This window comes from Salvelinus namaycush, chromosome 25, assembly GCF_016432855.1.
Source record: "Salvelinus namaycush isolate Seneca chromosome 25, SaNama_1.0, whole genome shotgun sequence".
NCBI classification, from domain to species: Eukaryota; Metazoa; Chordata; class Actinopteri; order Salmoniformes; family Salmonidae; genus Salvelinus; species Salvelinus namaycush.
Window position 1 is genome coordinate 14,550,700 of NC_052331.1, and position 14,734 is coordinate 14,565,433.

The 14,734-nt window shown below is 41.4% G+C and overlaps 1 protein-coding gene across 2 annotated transcripts; it reads right to left on the reverse strand.

The window, feature by feature from the left end:
• Positions 1-491: 491 nt before the first annotated feature.
• On the reverse strand, positions 492-14,719 carry LOC120020284 (microtubule-associated protein RP/EB family member 2-like). 2 transcript variants are annotated; one of them, XM_038963840.1, is made up of 7 exons: positions 14,681-14,719; positions 4,719-4,846; positions 3,927-4,072; positions 3,448-3,667; positions 2,763-2,920; positions 2,171-2,329; positions 492-1,875 (listed from the first exon to the last, which is right to left on the reverse strand). In XM_038963840.1, exons 2-7 carry the CDS (start codon positions 4,837-4,839, stop codon positions 1,795-1,797), a joined length of 885 nt encoding a protein of 294 aa, XP_038819768.1. In that variant the 5' UTR covers positions 4,840-4,846; positions 14,681-14,719; the 3' UTR covers positions 492-1,794. The 2 variants fall into 2 exon arrangements, with proteins under 2 accessions (XP_038819768.1, XP_038819766.1); XM_038963838.1 differs by lacking the exon at positions 14,681-14,719 and adding an exon at positions 6,689-6,916.
• Between the last annotated feature and the right edge of the window lie 15 nt (positions 14,720-14,734).

Consider the following 14,734-nt stretch of genomic DNA (forward strand, 5'->3'; position numbering starts at 1 on the left):
GGGGCTCCCATCTGATGATGAGTGAAATAGAGGGAGCACTGGAGTAGGAAGTCACAGCATTTGGAGGGAGACCCGTCATATTTGTCCGGGAGGGACAAACAGGCATCGCTGACTTGGGCAGACTGTTGGATGGGCTGGGGTGCTGGCTCGACTTGTGGTAGAGAAATGTCTGACAAGGAAACAACCAATGCTGCCTGGTAACTGATAACAAAAGAGTGCTATATAAAGGGTAAGTAATTAGGGAGTAATGAAGTCCAGGTGTGACTGATGAGACGCAGGAGTGCGTATAGATGGGTTGCCAAGACCAGTGTTTAGTAGACTGGCGACGTTGTGCGCCGGCGAGGGGGAGCGGGAGTAAAGGTTGGTTATTTGATGGATAAGACAACGTAATGAAACACTCCCTTTGACTGAAAAGGTGAAAGGTTTTATTACAGCAAATCCATCCAAATCTCAACTGTTTTAAATAGCAAGTTAAACATACAAAACACAGCTCACTTAACATAGTTGTTTTTTATTAAATATGTAAAAAGCAGGTCAAGTTATTCACAAATAAAATGCAAACATGCAACACATTTTGGGGAATGCATAATGAGTGGGACATCAGAAGAAAAACATGATCTATTTATAATTATTAACAGTACATGTTTACATTCCTTTTCATTTACACAACATACGACTAAAGTATTATGGTGCACTGCCGAGTTCAATAAGAATAAATGCAACATTAAGAAAGGGTATACAATATACGTACTTGGAATATAGTATGTCAAATTACTCAGTGAACTGACTCACAACTTTCCCTAAGACCTGTGGTTCAAAAGTCATATGAAAACATCTGAAATATACCCGACTTCCATTGAATACGACGGTGGCTAGTTGCTCTTGAAGTTTAAAAAAAAATGTTTGTGATCATACTAGTCTACACTAAAATGTGCTCCCTTTCCCTTATGATGAAGCCATACTGATGAATCAACCTTGTTTCTGTCACTGTAGCACCAAATAAGGCATTTTTGAGTACGTACTGATTATCAAAATTCTTTGAATTGCTGAAGACAGTCACATACTAGTCATAATTTGTCTAACTAACTTACTACTACTTTTCATTAATGATTCCCATGGACTGAACTGCCTCCCATCGCGTAGAGGCAATATCAAGTCTCCTTAGTTTTTTATAAATATTGTTTTTGCATTTCAATTTATAATTGTGTGAATTGTGAGAATCTATGGATAGATTGTCCATTCCAGAGTCCAATGACAGTGCAACATATGGAGGAAGGTTAAATAGGAGCTACTACCGGCCCTTCAGGGCTTTTGCTTATTGCGTTCTCCTGATTAATATGGTTGATATGTACAAGTCTTAAAATAAACAACTTTGAAACAACGTACATAATGGATGGATCATGGGACCGACCGAGGCTGGCAACATAACATGCTGTCAGATAAAAACACTGTCTACTCCATATTACAATTTCATCAAATAGAGAATTTTGAATGCCGTATTTTTTTCACCCTTTTTCAATGGCCTTGGAAACTTCTGTGATGGTCTGAGCTTTTCTGCATTTCACCGACAGTCAACAAAACACAGAATGCAGAACGACTGAGGGATATATAAAATTTAAAAAAGAGTCGTGCTTCTTTTCACGAGTTTGCTTCATGTGCTCAGTCTTCAAGAGAACAAAAAAGAAACAAACCATTAGGAAAAAATTGTAATAAAAAGAAACAAAAAAATAAAACCTGTAACAAAGTTCTCACAAAATAAAAGGGCATGGTGGTGGGGACACGGAGGGATGGCAGTCAGTACTCATCCTGCTGATCATCAGGAACCTCCTCTTCATGGACCCCTGGGTCCACGTCCTCTCCCTCTCCTGCGCCTTCCTAAGGGGACACAAGCGGTCATAGCAAAATGTTAGGGCAACAGCCGCCATAGATCTTTTCAAGTAATTAACAGCATTAGGTAACCTAAATCAATTTATCAAATAATCAAACAAAGGCCTGTGATTACAAAGAAAATATCTCCCTAGAAAAGAACAAGAATCAAAATATTTACTGTCCAATCCAGTACGAACATTCTAGAATCTAAAACAAATGTTGCACAACAACAACCCACACCCAATCCCCTTTGGGAAACTCCTATGAATAATCACTGAAGAGCCAATAACAGCCGATTGACCTGTTCGTCTGCAGAGTACAGGATCTCCATTAGCCTCTCCACGAACTGTGCGCTCTCCTGACCTTGCTCCTGTGCCAGCACTTCCACCTCCCGCAGCTTTCCAAAGTAAAAATCCCTCTCCTTCTCCACCCCCTCCAGTGCAAGTTTTAATGTGTTCACCTGCACACAACGAGACAGACAAATTGATATTCCTTTCATATCTTGTTATTTGACTTTAAACAACAAATTTGTCTGTGTGTAAACTGTTTTTGCAGTATTAATGATTTTTCTATTGTCAATCAAATCCAAATGGTCACGTGCGCCATCATAAAACTATTGCTGTTATACACTGCTGCTCCTCTGATCCCAAACTTCTTGTTTCTCGGATCCTTTTCATGTTTCTGGTAATCTAATCCTTGTAAAATCAGGATTATGGAATTATCATTCAAGGCAGTTTGTAATTACTTATCATTTTGGTTCTGCCAAAAACAATACACATCTTTCTTACAAATCTTACCAGTGAGTCCAACTTAGATATATTAAGTTATAATGACGTTGTTGTAGTAACTTGTATATATGAAATTGTTATGATGCAGTAGTAGTGGCTTTTTACCTGGTCATTGAGCAATGTGACCTGTGCTTCCAGTTCCCGCTCTCCTTTGGCCGGAGTTGTCGTTGCAACTGGGATTCTTTTGGCTGAAGAGGGTCTGGAGGATGGATGGGGGCTGCAAGGGTTTTGTTTCGGCGTTGTTGCGCTCGCCTTGGTGGCTCCTGAACACAAATATAGGTTAGTCAGTCAGTTTCCTAATCTACGTAAACAATGTCTGCTTTACAGAGGGGTATACTACAATCAATGCAGAGTTCTTCCAAAAGAATATAAGATGGGCGCTGCACTACCTTGTGGACTTGCTGCGCCACTATGTAAACTCTTTTTTTACTTTATTTGTTATCATTTAAGGCTCGAGATTGCAAAAAATGGCAATTAGAGATTTTTGCATTTTTGAACACCTGAGTCCAAAGGGGGACAGAGCCTCCTTACAGGCATCCCCCCACCTTACTCATCACTACCACCTATTTCAAAACTCCTGGAGAGCTAACTTACCAGAATGAACTACAAATGTTCTGGTTTAATAAGAAAGCTACACTTTCTTTTTGGTTGTCAAGTCAATTAGACCATACCCATTTCAAGTTGATCTTTCTCAAAAATAAACTGTTATTTCAGAGTATTTAGGCAAGTAAACTGGCTAACTCATTGATCCTGCTTTCTATTATACCCCTCAGGCGGCTGGTCTTCTTACCTGCAGTGGGGGAGCTGGCTGCGTGGTGTTGAGACTTCTTTGGCAGGTTGAAGATCTGCTCACCGGGGTCAGGTGGGGGGATGGCATCCTGACCCTGTCTGGCCTGAAGTGGGTCGTAATCTTTACCGTCGTAGTTGGCATCAAAGAACCTCTTGAACCACTGGATGAAGTCAAGGTTGTCCTGAAATCTAGCTTTCACCAGCTTTTCCACAGGAATAATCTTCATAGAGAAGTGGAAAGAAATGATCAAGAACCAAAAATTGGGGTACTCGTTTTATAATCTGCACTTCACGTGATATGACACATTCATTTAAAAATATTTTTTAGGAGCAAAGTGAGTGTGTGTGTGTGTTTGTTCAATCAAATATAGCCTGGGCTAGCCATAGTAACTAAAGAAAAGCCATATCTAATGGCAAACTGTTATAAGTAGCTACAGTAGGTCCCATCAAGACACTACTCACTCAGCCTCATTCTCTCACCTTGTCCACATTCATTCTCTTGAAGGAGGCCTGCAGCAGCTTGAAGTTGTGAATGTACTCATGCTCAAATTTAGCTTGGAACTTAACCTTCTTAAGACTGACGCAGCCAGGGAAGAGCAAATCCATGAACTGGCAGTAGGCCGCTCCTACAAGTGAATGAAAACAAAACCACGTCAAAAGATGTGACACAAAACTACAATTTGTTTCTCTTCTGATACAGGTTCGAAACTAATGATAATGAACAAATTATATTTTTCAGGCATACGCTTGATCGAAATGTTTCACAGCACTGACATTAGCCAACCTGTGCACAACACTACCTACGGCAGACCAGACACAACAGGCTTGACAGCGCTGGAAGTGACAAGCAGCTATAACCTCAAAATAGTACCATTAGCACACCTTGCTACAGGACTGTGTATGGTTCAGCAGAGATTGGATTACTTGGGGCAGCATGGCATGGTAGCCACAGCAAGTGCGCAAACTAGTTGTATTAATAGCACTATCCGTCTTCTCTGTCAGAGCAAGGATAGGTTAGGAGCAGGGTTAGGTTTACACCAGGTTTCTTTGACAATACACATTACTATACCTATTACCAGGTCATTAGCAGAAGCTTAGTGTGGAACAGAGGAAAAGCATGGACATATCTCTCCCTTCCAATACTGCATCTCTCTTCCTTTCATCCTGCATCTCCCTTTCTATGCTAGGCCTATATCCTGAGCCCATAATGAGGTCCTTGGGTCTGGAAGGAAGAACAGTTTGCGGCAAGGTTAACAGGGTAATTATTCTTACCTGAGGAGAGCTGCTCCACTTTAGTGTAGTTCAGACCGAGAAGATCGTTAACCCAGGCAGTGATGTCATGCCTGCTCATAGTCTCCTGGGTTATTGAGGTAGAATATACGTTGACCGCCATTCCCCAACTGCAAAAGACAGAAAAGGCACTAAGCAGTCAGTTACAATTCACTTTCTCCAAAACAATCTCAAAATAAGGATTTTTTTGTAATCTCTTTTACAGAATGGTTAGCCAACATGTTCTGTACACACAATTGTTGACCAACAGATAAAAGCCACCATATAATTTTCAACTACTAACATTAAATGTAAAGTGATGCGGTAGCAAAGATGACGCAAGGCAGATAACAACAATACAAACCATCAAGGAGAAACTCGACAGCAAGCCAGTAAACCTACGCCTATAAACAGAGCTACTAGTAACGAAATAAAAGCACACTGGTCTCAAATCAAATTATGTGAGATCAGTGTGTATGCTGATTTTCATTCCAACCAATTTCCACTGTCAAATTGCTTAACAACATCTATTACAATTTATCTCCATGCATATCCCATGTTAGGTTCAGTAATGTAATAACATGTTAGTAATGCGGTTATAAGATCGGGATGCCCAATTTAGCTGAAATGTATGCAGACTATCGACTCTTGTAAACACACTCATAACAGGAGTTTGAGAATGGGTGTAGCACAACATCTATATGGGATGAGGAGGAGCAGATTGAGTTTTTTTGTTTTTTTATCATCCATTTTCATAATGAAGAGTTGATATGTTATCTTCAGAAACATCAACAGAGCAAAGTGACATGAAAGTGATGACTGCCAACAAATGTTTGAAACTGTTGATCACCCTTCACAGTAAATGCAAAAATGGTCTTTATGTGTAGCCTACATTATGCAAAAGCCTTGTAAAGTGCAGCAAAAAATAACGTTTTTCGTCACTTTGGTATTTGAATATTTTCATTCTAATGATGAGGCAGGCTGGAGCATATAATGTCAAAATGTAAGACCTGAATTGCTGTTGCAACATATTATATTCTCAAATGGGTATCCGAAAAAATAACGGGCCTGGTGCTTAGGACACATGAGCCAAATGTCTACCACTATCTATCGCTCCACCATTCTAAGTGCAAACATTCAGCTAATGAGTTTAAATCGTTTGTCACTGATACGGAGGGCTGGCTATAATGCGACGGACAATGCATTTCCATTTGATAGAAATATGGTAACAGCTAACGTTAGTCTACAATTACATCAAGCGCATAGTCAACATCCTAACAGCTAAACCCTAAACATGAATGGCAAAAACTGACAAGATTTCGGTTTCCAACTATCCTCTTTCATTGATTGCGCACTGAGACAGAAAATCGGACAGCCGTTCTCGTGTCAACAAAGCGGATGTACTGCTAGCTTTGTTCGCTCATTGGCTCTACTTGACCCACACAAACGAGTTTATCATTTGAACAGCCTGGGTTTAAAACCATGTCATAAAATAAACGGAATAGCTAAAACAGTAACGGTGACCCTTTTCCCAGAACACATGATTAGGTAGCGTAGGGCCAACAAGAATATTCTAGCAGCTATTGCTATCATTACAGTCAAGACAGTGACTGTATTTGACAATGAAGCAAGCTAACTTGCTAGTTTTTTTCCACAGCGGTCCCATTTCCAACTGGCCAGACAATGTGTGTTATTTATGTTTAAATGTCACCGATTTCGCTTTGGCATTATTGTGAACTTGCAGGGGCCTCCAAGACAATTTACGCCATGGTCAAGAAACAGTCACCAAGAAGGAAATACATCCAACGTTATGCACGAGCTGATACGTTGTAACAGAATTGAAAAGGAGCGAGCCGATGGCGTGGAAAAATCCAATGCTCGTGAAACAAATGTTCAGAGTTTTGCAGCAACCTTATTATTGCTCAAAGCCTTGCTATGAAGCCACGCCAAATGCGGCATTTGCACTGATTTACCTGTAGGCGCGCTCTCCTCGCACTGTATTTTTTCTGTAAGGAATGCAGTTGGATCCGTCCGTTGGGATGATGTCGTTGTTATTCTCTCCATTTGGGGACAGTGCTTGGGTGGGACCTGGCATTGGGTCTCTAAAATATTGAACAGATTATCTGTTCTCTTTTTATGAAAGGACGATGCGATATAAAGTGCCGCACCTCGGGCTCGTTCTCCTGTCTGCTTATTCTTCACAAATCTGACTCTGGTGACGTAGGTGCACCCTAACCAACCACGTGACTGGTGATGGGGGCGCGCTTCTTGGACAGTGGACGGAGAATTCCACGAATAGAAACCGAAGGGACATAGCATACATTCATACACACATATATATATAAACCTTTATTTAACTAAGCAAGTCAGTTAAGAACAAATTCTTATTTACAATGACGGCCTACCAAAAGGCCTCATGCGGGAAGGGGGCTGGGATTAAAAATATAAATAAATTAAATAAAAATATAGGACAAAACACACATCACACAAGAGAGACAACACTACATAAAGAGAGGCCTAAGATGACAACATAGCATGGTAGCAACACATGACAACACAGCATGGTAGTAACACAACATGACAACAACATGGTAGCAACACAATATGGCAGAAGAACAAAACATGGTACAAACATTATTGGGCACAGACAGCAGCACAAAGGGCAAGAAGGTAGACAACAATACATCACGCAAAGCAGCCACAACTGTCTGTAAGAGTGTCCTTGAATGAGTCTTTGAATTTGAGTGTTTTGGTGTTTGAGTGTTTGTTGCAGCTCATTCCAGTCGCTAGCTGCAGTGAACTGAAAAGAGGAGCAACCCAGGGATGTGTGTGCTTTGGGGACTTTTAACAGAATGTGACTGGCAGAATGGGTGTTATATGTGGAGGATGAGGGCTTAAGTAGATATCTCAGATAGGGGGGAGTGAGGCCTAAGAGGGTTTTATAAATGAGCATCAACCAGTGGGGTCTTGCGAAGGGTATACAGAGATGACCAGTTTACAGAAGAGTATAGAGTGCAGTGATGTGTCCTATAAGGAGCAATGGTGGCAAATCTGATGTCCGAATGGTAAAGAACATCTAGCCGCTCGAAAGCACTCTTACCTGCCGATCTATAAATCAGGGTTAGTTTGGCAGCTGGGGTGAAAGAGGAGCGATTAAAATAGAGGAAACCAGTTCTAGATTTAACTTAAGGGGTGGCAGGTAGCCTATTGGTTAGAGCGTTGGGCCAATAACCGAAAGGTTGCTGGGTCGAATCCCCGAGCTGACAAGGTAATCTGTTGTTCTGAACAAGGCAGTTAATCCACTGTTCCCCAGTAGGATGTAATTGTAAATAAGAATTTGTTCTTAAATGACTTGCCTAGTTAAATAAAGCTTACATTTAAAACATCTTAAAAAAATATTTAGTCTTCAGCTTTGATATGTGCTGAGAGAAGGACAGTGTACCGTCTCGCCAAACACTCAAACTTTAGAGCTTGACTACCTCAAGCTCTAAACCATCAGAGGTAGTAATCACTCCTGTGGGGTGAGGGGCATTCTTCTTACCAAACCACATGGTGTTCAGAACAAGGTTTAGGGCAGAGAAAGCTTTGTTGTAGTGTTTAACACAAAATCCGGGAAGGGGCCAGTTGAGTATAATACTGTATCATCTGCATATAAATGGATGAGAGAGCTTCCTACTGCCAGAGCTATGTTGTTGATGTAAATTGAGAGGAGCGTGGGGCATATGGCCACTTTCTCACTCATACGCTAAAAATGCTTTCTTTATTTTGTGTCTCTGCTTCAATAGCTGGTCTACTTGTAGATATTTAAATGACAGGACTAAATTATAAGATTATGCATCTATTGTGCTTAGTGGCTCATTCACCTGTTTTGAGCCCCACATTTTTTAGGGTTAGGGTTAGCTTGTTTTGCATGTTATTTTGGCATTAATACATGTCACATATCAGTTTGAAAACAATGTAAAAAATATATATCATTAAGTTAATAAAGCCGCATACAAACATGGTCTCTTTTTTGTTTTCTTGAGTAACGCTTCGATCACACCAACAGCGTCATTGCATTTTGGTACACCAGAATGACATTAATTTCCAATGAAACTCTGCGCTTGCCTAGTGGTGCAAACGTTGGATTTATTGAATGTATGCGTCAAACTGTATGCGTAGACGGCTTGACAGAAATGGTAGCAGAAGGTGAATGTTGAACTTTTGTTGCATACATATTCAGATGATGCTGTGTACTATTTTGTGCAATGACGCTGTTGGTGTGTTCGAAGCGTAAGGAGGCTCCAAAATGCAGGTGTTTCAGCCTAGCTCAGTGCTTTGTGTGGTGGTGGGGCAAACCAGCGTAAAATACGGAGCGTTGCGCCTTGATTGGCTGAGTGTTCTGTCACTAATGGGGACACTATGGGTAGAGCTCGAAAAAATTCAAGCCTCTTGAGTGCTACCATAGAGTTGCATTAGAGGTGCCCATCCAAGAAGACTCAAGGTCATTGGCCACAGATAGAATGATGTCAAATCACGTTATATCTACACTAGCTTTGATTGGACTGATCATGTCAACATCACACTTTCAAAATCTTAGCTAGCAGACATCATCATGAATCAAGTCGACAATCTACTGGCAAATCCTTTTTAATCCTTGTCATATGAAGAGAAATAATGAAGAGAAATTACAGATAAAATGTATCGGTGCTCCTGGGCCATTGGACATAAACATTACACAACAAGTAGGAAATCACAAATTCAACAATGAGTGGTTTGGAAGGATTCAGTGGTTACCTGCAAGCATTGCAAAGCAATCATTAGCCTGCTATTCAGTGGAGTGGCTGTGTGGTCTCAAGTCTAAGATTAAGAGTCTCTTTTCCTAGTTTGACAGAGCGCCAGAGTTCCTCTGTGGAGATGGGAGAACCTTCCAGAAGGACACCCATCTCTGCAGCACTCCACCAATCAGGTCTTTGTGGTAGAGTGGCCAGACAGAAGCCACTCCTCATTAAAAGGCATATGACAGCCCACTTGGAGTTTGCCAAAAGGCACTTAAAGGCCTCTCAGACCATGAGAAACAGGATTCTCTGGTCTGATGAAACCAAGATTGAACTCTTTGGCCACTTCTGGAGGAAACCTGGCACCATCCCTACGGTGAAGCATGGTGGTGGCAGCATCATGCTGTGGGGATTTTTTTCAGCTGCAGGGACTGGGAGACTAGTCGGGATTGAGGCAAATATGAACGGAGCAAAGTACAGAGAGATCCTTCATGAAAACCTGCTCCAGAGCACTCAGGATCTCAGACTGGGGTGAAGGTTCACCTTCTAACAGGACAACAACCGTAAGTACACAGCCAAGACAACGCAGGAGTGGCTTCGGGACAAATCTCTGAACGTCCTTGAGTGGCCCAGCCAGAGCCCGAACTTGAACCCGATCTAACATCTCTCGTGAGACCTGAAAATAGCTGTGCAGCGACGCTCACCATCCAACCTGACAGAGCTTGAGAGGATCTGCAGAGAGAATGGGAGAAACTCCCCAAATACAGGTGTGCCAAGCTTGTAACGTCATACCCAAGATGACTCGAGGCTGTAATCGCTGCCAAAGGTGCTTCAGCAAAGTACTGAGTAAAGTGTCTGAATACTTATGTAAATGTAATATTTCAGTCTTTTATTTGTAATAAATTAGCAAAAATGTCTAAAAAACATTTTTTGCTTTGTCATTATGGGGTATTGTGTGTAAATTGATGAGGTGAAAAAACTATTTAAAGGGGTCTGAATAGTTTCTGAATGCACTGTACATAGCGGACCGCACTGGCCCCACTGACACGCCACACTGCTGGGAGCAGTAAAGGGTCAGCTGTAGGGCAGCACCTGGTTAGGCCGGGCGGGTAAAGACCTGCCTTGCTCAAGGACACAATAGTTGTAGGTTGCACCTGAGAAAGTGATGCCAGTAACCTCTGGTTGCCAGTTGACTGATTCCTGTGAATCCTGACAGATTCTCCCAGATTCAGACATTCCAACCATTCCAACGATTATTGTCATATAGAGTTAGGGTTGCAAAGCTACCAGCAATTTACTAAAATTACCGGAATCTATAGTAATTTAGGTCATTAACAGGTTATATATGGCAATCTATTGCAGTTGTAGTCATTTTTGGTCTGTTCTAACTAGAGGTCGACCGATTAATCGGAATGGCCGATTAATTAGGGCCGATTTCAAGTTTTCATAACAATTGGAAATCGGTAATTTTGGACGCCGATTTTGCAAAAAAAAATTTTTTACACCTTTATTTAACTAGGCAAGTCAGTTAAGAACACATTCTTATTTTCAATGACAGCCTAGGAACGATGGGTTAACTGCCTTGTTCAGGGGCAGAATGACAGATTTTTACCTTGTCAGCTCAGGGATTCAATCTTGCAACCTTACGGTTAACTAGTCCAACGCTCTAACCACCTGCCTCACGAGGAGCCCGCCTGTTACGCGAATGCAGTAAGAAGCCAAGGTAAGTTGCTAGCTAGCATTAAACTTATCTTGTAAAAAACAATCAATCAATCAATCATAATCACTAGTTATAACTACACATGGTTGATGATATTACTAGTTTATCTAGCGTGTCCTGCGTTGCATATAATCGATGCAGTGCGCATTCGCGAAAAAGGACTGTCGTTGCTCCAACGTGTACCTAACCATAAACATCAATGCCTTTCTTAAAATCAATACACAGAAGTATATATTTTTAAACCTGCATTATTAACCAGGTGAAATTGTGTCACTTCTCTTGCGTTCATTGCACGCAGAGTCAGGGTATATGCAACAGTTTGGGCCGCCTGGCTCATTGCGAACTAATTTGCCAGAATTCTACGTAATTATGACATAACATTGAAGGTTGTGCAATGTAACAGGAATATTTAGACTGATGGATGCCACCCGTTAGATAAAATACGGAACGGTTCTGTATTTCACTGAAAGAATAAATGTTTTGTTTTCGAGATGATAGTTTCCGGATTCGACCATATTAATGACCTAAGGCTCATATTTCTGTGTGTTATTATGTTATAATTAAGTCTATGATTTGATAGAGCAGTCTGACTGAGCGATGGTGGGCACCAGCAGGCTCGTAAGCATTCATTCAAACAGCCCTTTCGTGCGTTTTGCCAGCAGCTCTGCTGTTTATGAATTCAAGCCTATCAACTCCAGAGATTAGGCTAGTGTAACTGATGTGAAATGGCTAGCTAGTTAGCGGGGTGTGCGCTCATAGCGTTTCAAACGTCACTCGCTCTGAGACTTGGAGTAGTTGTTCCCCTTGCTCTGCATGGGTAACGCTGCTTCGAGGGTGGCTGTTGTCGATGTGTTCCTGGTTCGAGCCCAGGTAGCGGCGAGGAGAGGGATGGAAGCTATACTGTTACACTGGCAATACTAAAGTGCCTATAAGAACATCCAATAGTCAAAGGTATATGAAATACAAATCGTATAGAGAGAAATAGTCCTATAATAACTACAACCTAAAACTTCTTACCTGGGAATATTGAAGACTCATGTTAAAAGGAACCACCAGCTTTCATATGTTCTCATGTTCTGAGCAAGGAACTTAAACGTTAGCTTTCTTACATGGCACATATTGCACTTTTACTTTCTTCTCCAACACTTTGTTCTTGCATTATTGAAACCAAATTGAACATGTTTCATTATTTATTTGAGGCTAAATTGATTTTATTGATGTATTATATTAAGTTAAAATAAGTGTTCATTCAGTATTGTTGTATTGTCATTATTACAAATAAAAATAAAATAAAAATCGGCCGATTAATCGGTATCGGCTTTTTTTGGTCCTCCAATAATCGGTATCGGCGTTGAAAAATCATAATCGGTCGACCTCTAGTTGCAACACTCACTACAGAGTTCCAAACTGCCTCTGGAAGCAACGTCAGCACAAGAAATGTTTGTCGGAAGCTTCATGAAATGAGTTTCCATGGTCGAGCAGCCGCACACAAGCCTAAGATCACCATGCGCAATGCCAAGCGTCGGCTGGAGTGGTGTAAAGCTCATCACCATTGAACTCTGGAGCAGTGGAAAAGCGTTCTTTACAGTGATGAATCACGCTTCACCATCTGGCATTCCGACGGACTAATCTGGGTTTGGCGGATGCCAGGAGAACACTGCCTGCCTGAATGCATAGTGAAAACTGTAAAGTTTGGTGGAGGAGGAATAATGGTCTGGGGCTGTTTTCATGGTTCGGGCTAGGCCCCTTAGTTCCAATGAAGGGACATCTTAACGCTACAGCATACAATGACATTCTAGACGATGCTGTGCTTCCAACTTTGTGGCAACAGTTTGGTAAAGGCCTTTTCCTATTTCAACATGACAATGCCCCCAAGCACAAAGCGAGGTCCATACAGAATGGTTTGTCGAGATTGGTGTGGAAGAACTTGACTGGCCTGCACAGAGCCCTGACCTCAACCCTATCGAACGCCTTTGGGATGAATTGGAACGTCGACTGCGAGCCAGGCATAATCGCCCAACATCAGTGCCCGACCTCACTAATGCTCGTGGCTGAATGGAAGCAAGTCCCCGCAGCAATGTTCCAACATCTAGTGGAAAGCCTTCCAAGAAGAGTGAAGGCTGTTATAGCAGAAAAGAGGGGACCAACTCCTCTTGAGATGTTCGATGAGCTGGTGTCCACATACTTTTGGTCATGTAGTGTACTTTAGTTTACTAGTAAACTTCTAAAGTTTCCAGTAATATACCCTCTGTTTTGCAACCCTATGCATAATTGACATACCTTAGTGTGTGAATATAGAATGGATCTTTTGATCATCTCTGAACAATGAATTGAAACTTGTTTTGTTTTTATATATACAATTGGAATGAAATAGAAGCCAGCCTAAATTGTAATCTTCTGACAGTGCACACACTGTTTATTTTGGGTAAACTACAACACAGTGGACTATTCAGTCAGTGCACGCACACATGATTAAAACAAAAATGTCCAAAGAGATTGCATGGAATTATTATGATTTAACACATAAGTGTTCTCCATGCAAACATAATGACTGCAGAAGTCATGCCATAAGCCAAAAATGCCAAGTTGAACTGAGAATTTCAGATCTCAACATGCATTTTTTAGCAGCTGCTTTGCGGCATCAACTGTCTGGGCCACCTTGCTGGCTGCAACTGAATTGCAGCATTGATTAGCACTGTACCATTGTGGTGTCATGCTGTTGAATGTGTTAAACCCGAGCAACAGTACAATTAGGATATGACTCTGGTGGCTGAGACTTGCAATGAACTTAATAGTTTAAAGTCATTTTTTACAAGCTTTTGCTTGGTTTTCGATATCCAAGTTTGACATTCTAGCACCTTTAGCATGAGAGTTTTGGCTACAAACGTGCAGTCCCCTGTCCCGCGCACAGTGGTTTAAATGTGCATAAGTGTCAATTGTGAAAACGACACACAGACCAAAGTGAAAGTGGAGTAGTGACTGAAACTTGCTAGCTAGTTGGCCAGCTGTCAAACCAAACAGTTAGCATGTTAGCTAGCTAATCAAGGCATAACTAGTCAACATCGGCTCCGGTAGCTAGCACCAGAGGCGGAAGAGGAAGCGAGACATCACACTGCCTAATTCTTTCTGGTTCATATACTGTCAATTAACTAGCAGACCAGACCTTAGCTGCTTTAATGCATTGGTGCCCCGTTAAGATGACCGGAACTGACCACGTTTTTCTACGGTAAACGGCCAGAGTGGGACATCTTCATTTATCCACCATCTTTGCTAGTGTACTGTACACTGGACTAGCTAACCAGTTAGCAATAATTACAAACCCACTTTGACAGAAACTGGTGGCCAAGATATTTACCACATTACATCGAGTATAATTCAAAAACATAACACTGTGTGCGGCCCATACATGTCCTGAAACATATTCCACACGTTTATTATTATGAATATTTTTTTTTATCACACATTGCAACCGTAGATCTTTGACTCACCAGTGAACTCAGATCCCAGGTTACTCCGTGTTAAAAAAAACTGCTATATTTCTG